Raw genomic sequence first — 18016 nt, 5'->3', positions numbered from 1 at the left:
TAACAACCTCTGCTGGGGGAGCAATTGGGGGGTAGATGGCATTCTCAAGCCTTTCTTTTTTTGCTTTGGTACTGCCATCCTCCACTTTCAAAAGCACAACAAGCAAGTATGATTGCACAAACAGAAAAACAAACACTTAAGCAGATTTAATTACAAGTCCTCAGATATTGCTGATAGTTTAAATTCACAAATACTATTTGGAGCCATCTGTTCTTATGTCTCCTAATTGCTTAGGAGTTTCAAACAGCATTCAGTAGATGATACTCTGGCGACTAACCTTAGATTCCAGCCCCTCTGTTTCTCCACAGAAGCAGCTGTTCTTCCAAGATTTCATCTGGATGGTACTGTAAGCTTCCCCTTTTAATTCCAGGGGAAGATAAAAAGGTTTCTCAACCTTTTCACAGCTGTTTGAGATGAACAACCTGTGGAGCTCCGCAAATCACTGCCAGGACGCCATGGCTCCGACCGGATGTCCCCCACATCCAGGTTTATCAAAGATGGCCTCAGACTTCTCTTACAGCAATGCTCCTCTCTGCATTAATTCTGACTGCTGTTCTGCTTGAGGCACACTTCTGCCAATGAATGTGATAGCACAAAAGAAAGCATTGCCAAGGAGGAGGACAAGAAGACATAAGCTCCTTAAAAACAAAACAAAACACCCAACCCAGCTATTTACAAAGCCAAAGGAGCACAGAGACGCCAAGCAAGAGTACTTTACCCAAGTCATCTTCACAAAGATCTTAATTGACCAGACCCTGCATGGTCTTCAAACTCAACAGCAAGCATGATGCCAGCACAACCCACTCTCCTGGCAGCATCCAGAATTGCCTCCAGCACTTCAGCAAATGAATAAACACCACCACAGATACCTGGGTGCAGTCCTCTACCAAGATGAAAAGGGGTATGCTCAAGTTAGCAAGTGAATCCAAGGACACAAGGTTAAAGGACTATCACAAGTTCACAAAGTTAAAGGACTATCAAAATCATCTGTCGATAGGAACGTAGGAAGCTACCTTATACTGAGTCAGACCATCTAACCCAGTATTGTTGACTGACAGTGGCTTTCCAGAATTTCAGACAGACATTTTTCTAGGGCCATTCCCTAAGCTACAGCCCTTCTCCACAATCCAGCATTCCTTGGACATTGAGTTGATAGAACCTGTTATCTAATTCCAGAATTGTTTCAGGGTTTATTCTGTTGTTTTCATAATGATATACTTTTAAAAAGCAGAGATGTGATGGTGGTGCTGGACTTTTAGAGGCTAAACAAATATCTCAAGACAATGCATTTTTGAATAGAGACTCTAAAATCCATTGTGGCAGCCTTCTCAAAGGAAGATTATGTAACATTACTAAATCATTTATATATATATATTTATATGTATGTATATATTTGTTGTTTATTCGGTCAGTCGCTTCCGACTCTTCGTGACTTCATGGACCAGCCCATGCCAGAGCTTCCTGTCGGCTGTCACCACCCCCAGCTCCCCCAAGGTCGAGTCCGTCACCTCCAGAATATCATCCATCCATCTTGCCCTTGGTCGGCCCCTCTTCCTTTTGCCTTCCACTTTCCCTAGCATCAGCATCTTCTCCAGGGTATCCTGTCTTCTCATTATGTGGCCAAAGTACTTCAGTTTTGCCTTTCATATCATTCCCTCAAGTGAGCAGTCTGGCTTTATTTCCTGGAGGATGGACTGGTTTGATCTTATTGCAGTCCAAGGCACTCTCAGAATTTTCCTCCAGCACCACAGTTCAAAAGCATCTATCTTCCTTCGCTCAGCCTTCCTTACGGTCCAGCTCTCACAGCCATAGGTTACTATGGGGAATACCATTGCTTGAACTATGCGGACCTTTGTTGTCAGCGTGATGTCTCTGCTCTTAACTATTTTATCAAGATTTGTCATTGCTGTCCTCCCAAGAAGTAAACGTCTTCTGATTTCCTGGCCGCAGTCAGCATCTGCAGTAATCTTTGCACCTAGAAAGACAAAGTCTGTCACTGCCTCCACGTTTCCTCCCTCTATTTGCCAGTTATCAATCAAGCTGGTTGCCATAATCTTGGGTTTTTTTAGGTTTAACTGCAACCCAGCTTTTGCACTTTCTTCTTTCACCTTTGTCATGAGGTTCCTCAGCTCCTCCTCGCTTTCAGCCATCAAAGTGGTATCATCTGCATATCGGAGATTGTTAATGTTTCTTCCAGCGATTGTAACTCCAGCCTTGGCTTCATCAAGCCCAGCACGTCGCATGATGTGTTCTGCGTACAGGTTGAATAGGTAGGGTGAGAGTATACAACCCTGCCGTACTCCTTTGCCAATCTTAAACCAGTCCGTTGTTCCATGGTCTGTTCTTACCGTCGCTACTAGGTCGTTATACAGATTCCTCAGGAGACAGACAAAATGACTTGGTATCCCCACCCCACCAAGAACTTGCCACCATTTGTTATGATCCACACAGTCAAAGGCTTTAGAATAGTCAATAAAACAGAAATAGATGTTTTTCTGAAACTCCTTGGCTTTCTCCATTATCCAGCGGATATTGGCGATTTGGTCTCTAGTTCCTCTGCCTTTTCTAAACCCAGCTTGTACATCTGGCAATTCTCGTTCCATGAATTGCTGGAGTCTACCTTGCAAGATCTTGAGCATTACCTTACTGGCATGTGAAATAAGTGCCACTGTTCGATAGTTTGAACATTCTTTGGTGCTTCCCTGTTTTAGTATGGGGATATAGGTTGATTTTTTCCAATCTGTTGGCCATTCTTGTGTTTTCCAAATTTGCTGGCATATGGCATGCATCACCTTGACAGCATCATCTTGCAAGATTTTAAACAGTTCAGCTGGGATACCATCATCTCCTGCTGCCTTGTTATTAGCAATGCTTCTTAAGGCCCATTCAACCTCACTCTTCAGGATGTCTCGCTCTAGCTCACTGACCACACCGTCAAATCTATCCCCGATATTATCCTTCCTATACAGATCTTCCGTATATTCTTGCCACCTTTTCTTGATCTCTTCTGCTTCTGTTAGGTCCTTGCCATCTTTGTTTTTGATCATACCCATTTTTGCCTGGAATTTACCTCTGATGTTTCTAATTTTCTGGAAGAGGTCTCTTGTCCTTCCTATTCTATTATCTTCTTCCGCTTCCGTGCATTGCTTGTTGAAAAATAATTCCTTATCTCTTCTGGCTAACGTCTGGAATTTTGCATTTAATTGGGCATATCTCCCCCTATCACTGTTGCCTTTTGCTTTCCTTCTTTCTCGGGCTGCTTCCAGTGTCTCAGCAGACAGCCATCTTGCTTTCTTGGTTTTCTTTTTCTTTGGGACTTTTTTGTTGCCTCCTCCTGAACAATGTTGCGAACTTCTGTCCATAGTTCTTCCGAGACCCTATCTACTAAATCTAGTCCCTTAAATCTATTCTTCAGCTCCACAGCATATTCATGAGGAATATTAGTGAGCTCATATCTAACTGATCTGTGGGTCATAAAATCATAGAATAGTAGGGTTGGAAGGGGCCTACAAGGCCATTGAGTCCAACCCCCTGCTCAATGCAGGAATCCAAGTCAGAGCATCCCTGACAAATGGCTGTCCAGCCTCGTCTTGAAGGCCTCCAGTGCGGGAGAGCCCACCACCTCCCCAGGTAACTGGTTCCATTGTCGTATTGCTCTTACAGTCAGGAAGTTTTTCCTGATGTCCAGCCGGAATCTGGCTTCCTGGAACTTGAGCCCATTATTCCATGTCCTGCACTCTGGGATGATCATGAAGAGATCCTGGCCTTCTTCTCTGTGACAACCTTTCAAGTACTTGAAGAGTGCTATCATATCTCCCCTCAGTCTTCTCTTCTCAAGGCTAAACATGCCCAGTTCTTTCAGTCTCTCTTCACAGGGCTTTGTTTCCAGTCCCCTGATCATCTTTGTTGCCTTCCTCTGAACCCTCTCCAGTTTGTCTGCATCCTTCTTAAAGTGTGGTGCCCAGAATTGGACACAGTACTCCAGCTGAGGCCTAACCAGTGCTGAGTAGAGGGGAACTAGTACTTCCCGGGATTTGGAAGCTATGCTTCTATTAATGCAGCCCAAAATAGCATTTGCCTTTCTTGCAGCCACATCACATTGTTGGCTCATATTCAGCTTGTGATCGACAACAATTCCAAGATCCTTCTCGCTTGTAGTGTGGTTGAGCCAAGTATCCCCCATCTTGTAACTGTGCATTTGGTTTCTTTTTCCTAGGTGCAGAACTTGGCATTTTTCCCTATTAAATGTCATTGTGTTGTTTTCTGCCCAGCGCTCCAGTCTATCCAGATCACTTTGAATTTTGTTTCTGTCTTCCAAAGTATTAGCTATCCCGCCCAATTTTGTGTCATCTGCAAATGTGATCAGCATTCCCTGCACCTCCTCCTCCAAGTCATTAATAAAAATGTTGAAGAGCACTGGGCCCAGGACTGAGCCCTGCGGTACCCCACTCGTTACCTCTCCCCAGTTTGAGAAGGTCCCATTGATAAGCACTCTTTGAGTCCGATTCTGTAGCCAACTGTGGATCCACCGGATAGTTGTTTCATTTAGCCCACTCTGAGCTAGTTTGCTCATCAGGATATCATGGGGCACTTCGTCGAAAGCTTTGCTGAAGTCGAGGTATATGATGTCTACAGCATTCCCACGGTCTACAAGGGAGGTTACTTGATCAAAAAATGAGATCAGATTTGTCTGGCAGGACTTGTTTTTGACAAATCCATGTTGGCTTCGAGTAATCACGGCATTGTTGTCAAGGTGCTTCCAGATGGATTGCTTTATCATCTGCTCCAGAAATTTCCCAGGGATTGATGTCAGACTGACTGGTCTGTAGTTCCCAGGTTCTTCCTTTTTACCCTTTTTGAAGATAGGGACAACATTAGCCCTCCTCCAGTCATCTGGCACTTCCCCCGTCCTCCATGATTTCTCAAAGAGAATAGACAGCGGTCCTGAGAGTTTTTCTGCCAGTTCCTTTATTACTCTAGGATGCAGTTCATCTGGCCCTGGAGATTTGAACTCATTCCAAGTAATTAGGTGTTCCTTGACCATATGCCTATCGATCTCAAGCTGCAATCCTGCCCCTGCAGCCTGTACTTCGCCTTTGCCAGGGGGGTCATAGACCCTCTTTTGAGAGAAGACTGAGCCAAAGTAGGAACTGAGCACCTCTGCCTTTTCTTTGTCATCTGTTATCTTTTTGCCATCCTTATTTAATAGCTGAACCACCATTTCTTTCCTCTGCCTTTTACTATGCACGTAGCTGAAGAAAGCCTTTTTGTTGTTTTTAGCATCCCTTGCTAACCTCAGCTCATTCTCAGCTTTAGCCTTCCTGACGCCATCCCTGCAATTCTGTGCTATCTGCCTGTACTCTTCCTTTGTTACTTGGCCTTCTTTCCACTTCCTATATGTGTCCTTTTTTGTTTTCAGGTCATCCCTAAGCTTTTTGTGAAGCCACATTGGCTTCTTCTGTTGTCTTCCACCTTTTCTTCTTGTTGGAATTGTTTGTGATTGTGCCTTGAGAATTTCCTTTTTTAAAAGTGCCCACCCATCTTGGACTCCTTTTCTCGTTAGCGTCGCTTGCCATGGGACCTTACTGATCATTGTTCTGAGTTTATTAAAATCAGCTTTCCTAAAATCCAGGGTACACGTTTGAGTACACTCGGCTTTTGCTTCCCTTAGAACCAAGAACTCAAGTACAACATGGTCGCTTTCCCCCAGAGTTCCTGTAACTGCTACTTTATCCACTAAGTCATCTCTGTTGGTTAGGATCAAGTCAAGGATAGCCAATCCTCTAGTTCCTTCCTCTACTTTCTGTAGGAGGAAGTTATCCACCACACAAGTCAGGAATTTTGTGGAGGGGCCATGTTTTGCAGAATTTGTCTCCCAACAAATATCAGGGAAATTGAAGTCCCCCATTACTACTACATCATGCTTCCTTAAAACATTGGCTATTTGCTTTTCAAAAGTTTCATCCTCATCTTCTCCTTGACTGGGTGGCCGGTAGTAGACTCCGACCACCAGGTTCCTTTTATTCTTTGCTCCATTTATTTCAACCCAGATGCTCTCGATGGGGCTACCAAGCTCCTCCTCCTGTATTTCTGTGCAGAGATATGTATTTTTCACATACAGTGCAACCCCACCTCCCTTTCTGTTCCTCCTGTTCTTTTTGAACAAGTTATATCCTTCCATTGCTGTATTCCAGTCATGAGAGTCATCCCACCAAGTCTCAGTTATACCTATCAGGTCATAATTTCCCTCTTGTATTAAGAGTTCAAGTTCGTTCTGTTTGTTTCCCATACTCTGGGCATTAGTACTATATAGGCATCGAAGACTATGTGCTTCATAGTCTGGCTTTCTTCCTACATGTGTCTGAAGACTATTATTGGGCGCTATCAGAGCTGTTCACTCGGTTGCAGTGCATGCGCCTACATCCATTGTTACCCCCAACATTACATCTCCCTTCCCCGTAGGATTCAGTTTAAAGCCCTCCTGATGAAGTTCTTCATGCTGTGGCCAAACACATTCTTTGTGAGGTGCAACCCGTCCCTAGCCAACATCCCATCTTCCAGGAAGTATAGGCCGTGGTCCCAGAATCCAAATCTCTCTCGTCGGCACCACTTTCGTGCCAGTCATTCACCCGGAGTATTTTTCGTTCCCTTTCTATCCCTCTTCTAACTACTGGAAGGATGGATGAGAAAACTATCTGGGCCCCAAAGTTCTTGAGTTTCCTTCCCAAAGCTTCAAAGTCTGACGTGATCTCTTCGTAGCTCTGCTTGGCGGTATCATTTGTTCCCACATGGATGAGAAGAAAGGGATACCTGTCAGTGGGCTTTATGAGTGCAGGCAACCTTTCAGTCACGTCTCTAATCTGTCCTCCCGGGAGACAACATACCTGGCGAGTCCACGGGTCTTCGCAACATACTTGGGTCTCGATCCCAAGCAGCAAGGAGTCTCCCACTACTACCACTGTTCTCTTCTTCTTGTAGGTCTGGGTTTCATCGCCTGTGTTTGACTGACCTTCAGCCTCTTGCTCACTCTCCTGCAGGTTCCCCTGTGATTCTTCCTCTGCAGGCTGTCCTCCAGTCTCATCCGCAAGTACCTGGAATCGGTTCCACAGCTCCACTGCTTCCACTGGTGCAGAGTGGCGTCTAGTTCTTCTTCTCCTAACTGTCACCCTTTTCCAAGGAGTATCCTCTACTCCATTATTCTTCACCTCAGCATTTCCCACTGCCTCATCTTGCTGTTGCTCTTCAAGCTTCTGGTCTTCCCTTTGCTGCTGTAGTTCCCCCATTCTGTCCAAGAACTCTTCGTGTTCTCTTATTCCCCGGAGGGTCGACAGTCGCCGCTCCAGTCCACTTACTTTTTCTTCCAGCAGCGTGATCAACTTGCACTTGTTGCAGGTGTAGGCCATGTTGTTCTCAGGCAAGAAAACAAACATTGCACACACCTTGCAGGTCACCACCACCGGAGAGTCTTGTCCTTCCATTGCCTCTTTTCCCTTTTTGTGTCTAGCGTTGTGATTGTTCTAGACTAGCCTGTGCCTGCTCCTCTACTCAGTAGAGGTTAAAAGCAGAGTCCCACTGGTGTGAAAGTGTGTGTTACAAGACAAATAAATGGAAAAAAGTTAGTTAAAAAAATAAAAATTTAAAATTTACAAAAAATGTTAGGGGCCTCCCCCTTGACCTCCCCTGCCGAACTCCCCTGGCCAACTCCTGTTTGCTCCCCCTGTCCGCTCGCTCTGTTCGCTCGCTCTCTGGGAGCTTGCCTGCTTCTGTAGTCCCTGGAGCAGCTGGAGCAGCTTGCTCTGCTCTGCTCTGCTCTGCTCTGCTCTGCTCTGCTCTGCTCTGCTCTGCTCAGCTGGGAGGCGGGAAACAGACTGAAGCTTCCCGCCCACTCAGCTGCTGGGAGTACTCAGGCCACACCCCTCCAATTCAGTTGGAGCTCTCAGAAGCACCTGGTGAGCTCACAGCCAACCAGAAGGATAAAGGGCAGCCCCCTGGGCTTCCTGCAGCCCACTTACCTCTTAGCCTCTGTCTCCTTTGTCTCCTTTGTCTCTTCAACCACTGCAACTCCCCTGGCCAACTCCTGTTTGCTCCCCCTGTTCGCTCGCTCTGTTCGCTCGCTCTCTGGGAGCTTGCCTGCTTCTGTAGTCCCTGGACCAGCTGGAGCAGCTTGCTCTGCTCTGCTCTGCTCTGCTCAGCTGGGAGGCGGGAAACAATAATAGGGTCTTCCCTATTCTCTTTAGTCTGATTCTAAATTGTTCAATAAGAAGTTCGTGATCTGAACTACAATCAGCTCCAGGTCTTGTTTTTACCAACTGCATAGATGTCCGCCACCTTTGGCTACAAAGGATGTAGTCAATCTGATTTCGGTGTCGACCATCTGGTGAAGTCCATGTATAAAGTCGTCTCTTAGGAGAGAGTGTTTATTATACACAGTGAGTTGTCTTGGCAAAATTCTATCAGCCTATGTCCTGCTTCATTTTGTTCTCCCAGACCATGCTTGCCTGTAATTCCAGGTGTCGTTTGACTACCCACCTTAGCATTCCAGTCTCCTATAATGAAAATAACATCTTTTTTTGGCGTACTATCCAATAGGTGCTGCAGATCCTCATAGAACTGATCTACTTCTGCTTCTTCAGCATCTGTGGTTGGGGCGTATATTTGAATCACTGTGATGTTAAATGGCTTACCCTGAATTCGAATTGAGATCATTCTGTCATTTTTTGGATTGTATCCAAGCACTGCTTTAGCCACTTTATTATTAATTATGAAGGCTACTCCATTTCTTCTGTGGTCCTCTTGTCCACAGTAGTAGATCTGGTGGTCATTTGATGTGAAGTGGCCCATTCCAGTCCATTTCAGTTCACTGACACCCAAAATGTCTATATTTCATCTTGACATCTCCCCAATAACCACATCCAATTTGCCCTGGCTCATAGATCTTACATTCCAGGTTCCTATGGTGTGTTGATCTTTAGAACATCAGATTCATCGTTCACCACCAGCACCATCGGCTGCTAGCTGTCCTTTCGGCTTTGAGCTAGCTGCGTCATCACACCTGGGGCTAGTTGAACTTATCCTCTGTTCCTCCCCAGTAGCATTTTGACCATCTTCCGACTTGGGAGTCCCACCTTTTCGTGGCTACTTTTGGATGACTTACTGCTGCGGTTACTTCACTTCAGCAGATGTGTACGAATCTCCCTGACAGTTTTAGAAAAGCCCCTGAGCAGATGGCTGCATGGGATGGAGTAAATGGGGCCCATTTGGGGGTTGGAATGTGATGGCCACCAGTTTGGATGGCTTTAAAGTGGGGTTAGACAAGTTCCTGGAGGAAAAGGCTATCAGTGGCTACTAGTTGATGGCAATGTGCTACCTCCAGTACCAGAGGCAGTGAGCCTATGTACACCAGTTGCTGGGGAACATGGGTGGGAGGGTGCTATTGCACTCATGCCCTGCTTTTGGGTTCCTGGTCGACAGGTGGTTGGCCACTATGTGAACAGAATGCTGGACTAGATGGACCCTTGGCCTGATTCAGAATGGCTCTTTGTATGTTTTTATGTTCTTAATGTAAGTACTACTAGTGAGGGTGCCCCATTTGCTCCATCCCATTCAGCCACCCTCTGAAGTTTTGTTTTTTTTTAACTGTCAGGAATATTTGTGCAAATTTAAGGATGGGAAGTAAATGGAAGGGAAATTTGTACACCTGCAGTAACTCATCTGCTACTGCAGGTGTGCAAATTTCCCCTTTATTTACTGTCAGGGAGATTTGCACACATACACTGAAGCACAGTAACAGCAGCAGTAAGTGCTCCAAAAGGAGCTCCAAAAAGCAGGGGGAGCGAATAACTCCCCTTTTCTGGAGTAGCAGGAGAATCAAGGAAGTGTTGAATAGGTGGAGGACACTGACAAGTGTCAGTTCAACACTTAAAAGTGAAAGGATCACATCACCAAGACAGAGATATTGTCGTCCCCCCACTTTTGGTGCACTTACTCTGTTTGCCTTTTCCCCCATTTTGGTGCTTCTGAATTGCACTACTGGGTCCCTCCTATCTCTTACTATTATTTCTCCCCTGGTCCTTCGCAACTGTGCGCAAAATAGCATATATGCAATCTCGTCTTTTCAGTTTCCTTGTATGTTATCTACTCAACTTTGCCACTCCCTTCAACAGTTGAGACATACAAGGAAATTGATTAGGCAAGACCACATATTGGACAGCTGTAAATGTACACTTTTGCACTTAAATAAGACATAATAACAACAACAACAACAACAACGACCCATTTGTGCATTTTTTTGAGGCACTGAAAAATATTCCTTTAAAAGCCAGGGAGCAAAAAGCGGTAGCAATCAGAGGGGGCTGGAATGAGGAGACAAGATGGGTTCTGCTGCAGAGATGCCTGGGATACATTCCAGAGCCGGATGAAGGAGTGAGGGGGAAGGAGGGGGAGAACGAGCGACAGCAAGTCCGATCGTCTGTTGGGCGCACCATGGGTTTTTCAGCAAACAACCAACCCAATAGCTTATTCACAGGATGACTTAGCATGACGTGTGAACTTGCTCATTGATTTCTATCCACCTTGATGCCAGTAGCTACTCTTGGAGTGAATAGCAGCTTGTGTGGGTCAGGGGAAGAGAGATTTTCACCAGGATTGTGGCTTAGAGGGAAAGGGCTAACCCCCACATGTACACAGTGGTTCCAGTCCTAATCAGGCCTCACTTCAGCTTTTATTTTTAAAGTATAAACAAGGCTCATTAAATGTATACATGTATTTCACACATTAACTATTTTGGCCTTGAGAACCTCTTCAAATTTGTTAAGCTATTGCAAAAAACAAAAGAGCTTCCTTTTCTCTGTTACCATGGAGACAGATGGGCTTGCCTTGGTAAGAGATCTCTTATGAGGAAACTGACAGGCTGCAGTCCTGGGTGCTCTGGGTGTTATTGTAATGAGAGGCTGAATACAGACTGAGGCCATCACATAGCAGTGTTAGTTGAAGTGTAGCTGCTAAAAATATCCTTCCTCTCAACCATAAATGTTCCAATATAAAAGAAGCAGTTGCTTTACTTCCCATCAATTTGGTTAGATTAATTACTGACTTCGCTCTCGGCTCTGTAAGAATTTTCACTTCGTGTCTAACGCCTACGAAGAGAGAACATTCTCTTCCTAAGATGATGAAGCTTAATGTTTGGATTCCAGATTTCTACTGACACCTTCAGTTAGATCATCAAAATAAAAGGCTCTTCAATTTTCTAACCAGAATTTTAAAAATATTTCTGTGTTCTCTGGTTAATATGACCTACAGTCATGTGAAAAAGAAAGTACACCCTCTTTGAGTTCTATGGCTTTATGTATCAGGACATAATAAAAATCATCTGGTCATTAGCAGGTCTTAACAATAGGTAAATACAACCTCAGATGAACAACAACGCATGACATATTACACCATGTTATTATTTATTTTACAGAAATAAAGCCAAACTGGAGAAGCCATGTGTGAAAAACTAAGTACACCTTATGATTCAGTAGTTTGTAGAACCACCTTTAGCAGCAATAACTTGAAATAATCATTTTCTGTATGACTTTATCAATCTCTCACATCGTTGTGGAGGAATTTTGGCCCAGTCTTCTTTACAACATTGCTTCAGTTCATTGAGGTTTGCGGGCATTTGTTTATGCACAGCTCTCTTAAGGTCCCGCCACAGCATTTCAATCGGGTTGAGGTCTGGACTTTGACTGGGCCATTGCAACACCTTGATTCTTTTCTTTTTCAGCCATTCTGTTGTAGATTTGTTGGTGTGCTTGGCTTCACATTTGACTCTAGAATACTTTGGTATACAGAGGAGGTCATGGTCGACTCAATGACTGTAAGTTGCCCAGGTCCTGTGGCTGCAAAACAAGCCCAAATCATCACCCCTCCACCACCGTGCTTGACAGTTGGCATGAGATGTTTGTGCTGATATGCTGTGTTCGGTTTTCGCCAAACGTGGCGCTGTGCATTATGGCCAAACATCTCCACTTTAGTCTTGTCTGTCCAAAGGACATTGTTCCAGAAGTCTTGTGATTTGTTCAGATGCAACTTTGCAAACCTAAGCCGTGCTGCCATGTTCTTTTTAGAGAGAAGAGGCCTTCTCCTGGCAACCCTTCCAAACAAACCATACTTGTTCAGTCTTTTTCTAATTGTACTGTCATGAACTTTAACATTTAACATGCTAACTGAGGCCTGTAGAGTCTGAGATGTTTTGCATCTTGGATGTTTTGCAATAACTCTTGGATGTTTTGCAATTTCTCTGAGCGTTGCATGGTCTGCCCTTGGGGTGAATTTCCTGGGACGTCCACTCCTGGGAAGATTGGCAACTGTCTTGAATGTTTTCCACTTGTGAATAATCTTCCTCACTGTAGAATGATGGACTTTAAATTGTTTGGAAATGGCCTTATAACCCTTCCCAGAGCGATGGGCAGCAACATTTGCTTCTCTAAGACCATTGCTGATGTCTTTACTCTTTGGCATTGTGTTAATACACACCTGAATGCTCGAGACCAGCAAACTCTTGAGACTTCGGCTTTTATAGAGGTGGTTGCACTTGCTGGTGATCAATTAATCAAGGGCATTTGATCAGCAGCACCTGGCTGCTACTTAGCCTCTTCATACCAATGGAAGCAGTAAGGGTGTACTTAGTTTTTCACACATGGCTTCTCCATTTTGGCTTTATTTCTGTAAAATAAATAATGACACGGTGTAATATGTCATGTGTTGTTGTTCATCTGAGGTTGTATTTACCTAATTTTAAGACCTGCTAAGGACCAGATGATTTTTATTATGTCCTGATACGTAAAACCATAGAACTCAAAGAGGGTGTACTTTCTTTTTCACATGACAGTATGCAGTAAAAAAAAAGCCCAATGATAGCCATATATCATCTTGCATATAGCACATATGGAACTCTTGAAAACCTGCAGCAGTGCACCTTTTTAAAGGGTTTACTGTCTTGTATTCTCTGTGTGTGGAAAATATTATAGGGTACTCTGGCTTTCCGCGGGTGTACTTCTGGATAGTTCCATTTCCTTGAGAATGTATTTGCTGATACATGGTAAAGTTTCATTATATATTATATATTTGAATAAAATTAAACCAGAGAAAAATGCAAGAAAAGTTCTCTCAATTAGTCTAATTGTGACAAGTGATCTCTACATAGTGCTGTATATGTAGTTTTTTCCGTTGTTAATCCCCCCCCAAAAAAAACAATATGGCAAAAAAGAGCTGTGAGGGTAGCTTTGTGCTTCTGTTTGGTGTATGCCTTCTTACCTGGAAAGTAAACTTCTCATCAGTGATGTGGGAGAGAACATTTTCCAGTGCTTTATTTTTCTGGGGAAAATTTTCCATTTCTGAAGTTTATTGGTAACAATGAATGGATGCCAATTACAAATAGAATATTAGGCAAGCCTGGCAGTTTCAAAGTTGTAATTAATGTTTTTCAGGTTATCATCCCTAGCAAGTATGTGAGAGAATACATATATGTCATTGAAATACATACATATCTCAGTGTGAAATAGAGCTAATAGGTAGTGAGAGTGGAACTGAAGGTGCCCCAACAACCTCAGTGGAAGAAATTTGAACTCTGTTGAAATAGATGAGTGATTGTCAGAAAATCATGCGCAGTTTTTTGGGTTGCTAAAATGTATTTAGTGTGTCAGTTTTCAGTATCTTTGTTTTTTTGTTACATTTAAACAATGTAAGAGGAGTACATGCTATTGTATTTAAGTTTTACAATTTTACAACAATTCCAATAAAAATGTCTACAAAGTGTAACATTTAAATCACATTTTGTGTACTTTAATTTCCCCACCGCCCACCCCCAAATATTTCAGGTCAAATATTTTGTTGCATTGGAATAAAAAAAAAATGACATGGGGTTCTGTTTACTAAATTCAAGTAAAATAAACTTGCTAAATCTGATTACTCTCTGGGGCATCAGAAAATTTTCCAGTTCAAAATTTTCTGGAAAACCCACATCACTCCTCCTTATGGGGATGAAGCAAGGGCTTCAAATGTATATGCAGTCCATCCATTTCCTAGCTGGGGAAATGTACAAGTTCCCTTTTTGGATGAGAAAAGAATTCAGCAAAAAGCAAAAGTGTGAATTGCTTTCGTGTGAAAGAGTTCTGAGGCAATTTTAATAGAGGGATGGGGGCCAGGTGCTAGGCCAAATGAAGGGTAAATTTAAAAAGTTGTTTTTAGGCTTCTTGATTGGACATATAGTCAAGAATGGCTATAAAAGGCAATAAAACAGTTTCATGTATATCATGTGATAGACTCACATAATATATATGAAAGGTAATACAGCCTAGCATTGTATGTAGGTGATATATCAGTCCCTTATCCATTTAGAATACTGAAGACATGCTCTCCTTATCCCAGTTGATTCTATGTTTCATCGTGAGTTTCAGAATATGGCTTGATTTTCAAATGTCTGATTTACTTTAGTCAAACTGTGGCAAGCTTTATTGAAAGAGTAAATATAGAACAGACAGGTTGGATGTGTATTTAATTATCCCACTGAATTACCTAACTTAGAAGACTAAGCTACTTCCTCTTTCACATCTGCCCACTTCAGCTATTGGAGTAGAATGAGAGAGAGAACTTGGAAACTAGCTGTCTGTTATTGAAGCAGACTTAAATAGGTGTGTTAACAGCATGTTATTCAGAAATAGAACCTTTTTATTCTTTCTCCCCTCTCCTTCCCCTAGGTTTTGAATGAAGAATGTGATCAAAATTGGTACAAGGCGGAGCTCAATGGCAAAGATGGCTTCATTCCCAAAAATTATATTGAAATGAAACCACATACGTAAGTAAAATACCACAACTTCCTCGTGTGTTTGGCATACTTACTGCCTGAGTTAGGGTAGGAGGGGTAAGGCCTTAAAAGAAGAAATCCCCATTTCACTTCTCCTTTTAAAATTCACTGTAAGGAGTGATACAGAAGTGATTCTGCAAAGAAAAAATAATCAACCTTTAATTAGTACTAGCTATCATAAAACAAGGCTGACAAATGTCGTTTAGTAGTCAGAGTTTTATAAAGCAAACTAAGAAGCTACTCTGTCAGAACTCCTTGCTGGGAACCACTCAGCATTAGTGTAGAAGCTTTGGGGCCAAATCCAGCCAGGTTCACTCCAAAATCCATCAATGTCAGTGTAAAAGTTTTAAGTATGTGCTTTCTGACCTGTGTATCTCAAAAACATCTTGTGTATCTCACATTTTCATACTCATGAGAGCCATCGATACAACCTTATGTAAATAGTGCCAATCAGATATACTGTGACTGTATTATGGGTGGCAGAGGTAGCATCAAGATAAATTTTACATAGAATTAGGCTAGTAGTAGTGCCCATCGCTGGTATTGCCAGCAAGGGAGTGGGTCATGTGAACTTGTGTTCCCAATGAGTGCATTCATTGCAAGTCTTGCAGAATCAGCAGTAAAGCCCAGGTTGTTGGGTTTTTTTGTTTGCCTAGACAGGCTTCATCCAGCATAATATTTGACTCTGATGTAGTAATGGTGAGGCTTTTAGCTAGTCAAAAGGAAACCTATGGGAATGCTACACACTTCATTAGTCTTCACTTCTTGCCTGCACTGTTCCTTCCTCGATCAATGAGAATGTTGTTCTTCGTAAGCCTATAGAACATCTTAATGTACTCTTTGTTGGCTGTGTGGTGCAATGTATTTCAAAGATTCGGTGTGCCAGCTTATAGTCCTCTTGCTTTCAACTGATTTTGAGCAATAGCTAATTCTATTAAATACTACGGTGTCAGTACTAAGGATATTTAATGGAGACAAGTTCCTGTTTGTTAAAACTCTGCATGGGAATAATTGCTGGAAAATATCTTAAATACATGGCCTGTACAGAGGGAAGCACACATAATTGTTTGTGAAAGGTGAGCCCTGAAACTTTTTCACTAAAGGAATAGTTCCAGTGGAAATCTAATTTTGAAATCCACCTTTGCCATTCATTTTCTGTACCTTCTGCTTACATCTTTCATCTTTTCTCTACCCCAACAAACACTTCTGATTCTCCTAGCCTACAGTTTGCCTTTGGTTTCTTTCCTTGATGAATTTTTCACCCAATACCGCCATCGCATTTGTTGTTTTTTGAGGAGATCGTGTAATAGAAGAAGTGCTTGGACTTCTTTGCTGAAAGAAGCTTGTAATCCCAAGCAGTCCCTGAGATATTCTGGTTAGAGTTGAAAGCATGTTAGTCTGTAAAAACTGCATGTCTTCTGCTTCCTGCAAAAAAAAGAAAAATCAGCAGGAAGGTATTTTTTTAATTTATATTATTCATAGGCCACCCTGTATAAAAACAACAAATTAAAAATGCACAGTAATAAAATACAAAACATAGTAATAAACCAAGTAAGCCTTTCTAGGGCCCCACTGAAATCAGTGACACTTCATCAATACAAATGGGCTGTGAATTTGTCTCCATGTAAGATAATAGGTTATAACTGGACTCTTTGTCAGGGGTGGGGAAACTTTTTTCGGCCAAGGCCTACATTCCCTTGGAGGATCTGTTGGGGACCACATGCCAGCAATGGGTGGGGCTGACCCCTTTTCTTTTCCTCTCTCTCTCTACCACCCAGATCCTCTTCAGTTAGTTATTTCTCCAAATTAATATCCTATCTGGAGATTTCTCCTTCTTCACAAATCATTATTCATCCAGATCCTCTGACTTGAATGAATACATTTCTCTCCCTGGTGGTGCTGCCAAGTTTGAGGGGACGCTGGGCAAGATGCCGTCTTCCGACCACCACCATTTGCTTCTCTGCTCTCTCTCCCCGGCCCATGCTAGTTGTTTGCTTGCTTCCTCCACCCCCACCCCCATATTTCTCAGGCAGCAGCAGAAAGGGAACAAACAGGCCCCTTTCCTTTCTTTTTTCAAAACATTTTAAAGAGGTTGTCAGAGCAAAGTTCTGGTATGCCCAGCAACCTCTGTAAAAAGTTTTCGGAAAAAAGATAGAAAAAAGGACCAGTTTGTTCCCTTCTTCCCCAGTCTCTTTATTCCCTATGTCTTCCTTTCCCTCCTCCTTACCAGCAGCAGGAGCAGGTGATGGTGGTGGGCCACCAAACTAGCCCCAGACAGGTTGCAATAGTGGCCAGGCAAGCCATGGCATGCAGTAAATGAAAGCACTGCACTGTCCTGTCAGGGCTGCACTTTTGTTGTTCAGTCGTTAAGTCGTGTCCGACTCTTCGTGACCCCATGGACCATAGCATGCCAGGCCTTCCTGTCCTCTGCTCTCTCCCGGAGTGTGCTCAAGTTCATATTCATTGCATCGGTGATGCTATCTAGCCAACCCATCCTCTGCTGTCCCCTTCTCCTTTTGCCTTCAATCTTTCCCAGCATCAGGGTCTTTTCCAGGGAGTTTTCTCTTCGCATTAGGTGGCCAAAATATTTGAGCTTCAGCTTCAGTATCTGTCCTTCCAATGAGCACTCAGGGTTGATTTCCTTTAGGATGGACTGATTTGACCTCCTTGCAGTCCAGGGGACTCGTAAGTCTTCTCCAGCACCACAGTTCGAAAGCATCAATTCTTCGGCGCTCAGCCTTCCTTATAGTCCAGCTCTCACAGCCATATGTTGCTACTGGGAAAACCATAGCTTTGATTAGACGGACCTTTGTCGGCAAGGTGATGTCTCTGCTTCTTCCTATGCTGTCTAGGTTTGCCATAGCTTTCCTCCCAAGGAGCAAGCGTCTTTTAATTTCATGGCTACAGTCACCATCTGCGGTGATCTTGGAGCCCAAGAAAATAACAACTGTCACTGCTTCCATTTCTTCCCCTTCCATATGCCAGGAAGTGATAGGGCCAGATGCCATGATCTTCGTTTTCTTAATGTTGCGTTTCAAACCAGCTTTTGCACTCTCCACTTTCACCCTCAAGAAGAGGCTCTTTAGATGCTCTTCGCTTTCTGCCATTAGGGTGGTATCGTCTGTGTATCGGAGGTTGTTGATAATTCTCCCGGCAATCTTAATTCCG

General features: G+C 43.3%; 1 protein-coding gene across 2 annotated transcripts in view; it reads left to right on the top strand.

Annotated features, from left to right (window-relative positions):
• The window catches only part of GRB2 (growth factor receptor bound protein 2), a 90216-nt gene that overhangs the window by 58584 nt on the left and 13616 nt on the right, over nucleotides 1–18016 (top strand). For both annotated transcript variants that reach the window (XM_084838066.1, XM_084838067.1), the window contains one exon: nucleotides 14742–14839. In XM_084838066.1, the coding sequence (XP_084694192.1) occupies nucleotides 14742–14839 (98 nt within the window). The remainder of the gene's footprint in view (nucleotides 1–14741; nucleotides 14840–18016) is intronic.

The sequence above is a fragment of the Heloderma suspectum genome, chromosome 2, assembly GCF_057233095.1.
Source record: "Heloderma suspectum isolate Gila_16-S chromosome 2, 16-S_ref, whole genome shotgun sequence".
Lineage (NCBI taxonomy): Eukaryota > Metazoa > Chordata > Lepidosauria > Squamata > Helodermatidae > Heloderma > Heloderma suspectum.
This window is presented reverse-complemented; position numbering and strand designations above follow the sequence as displayed.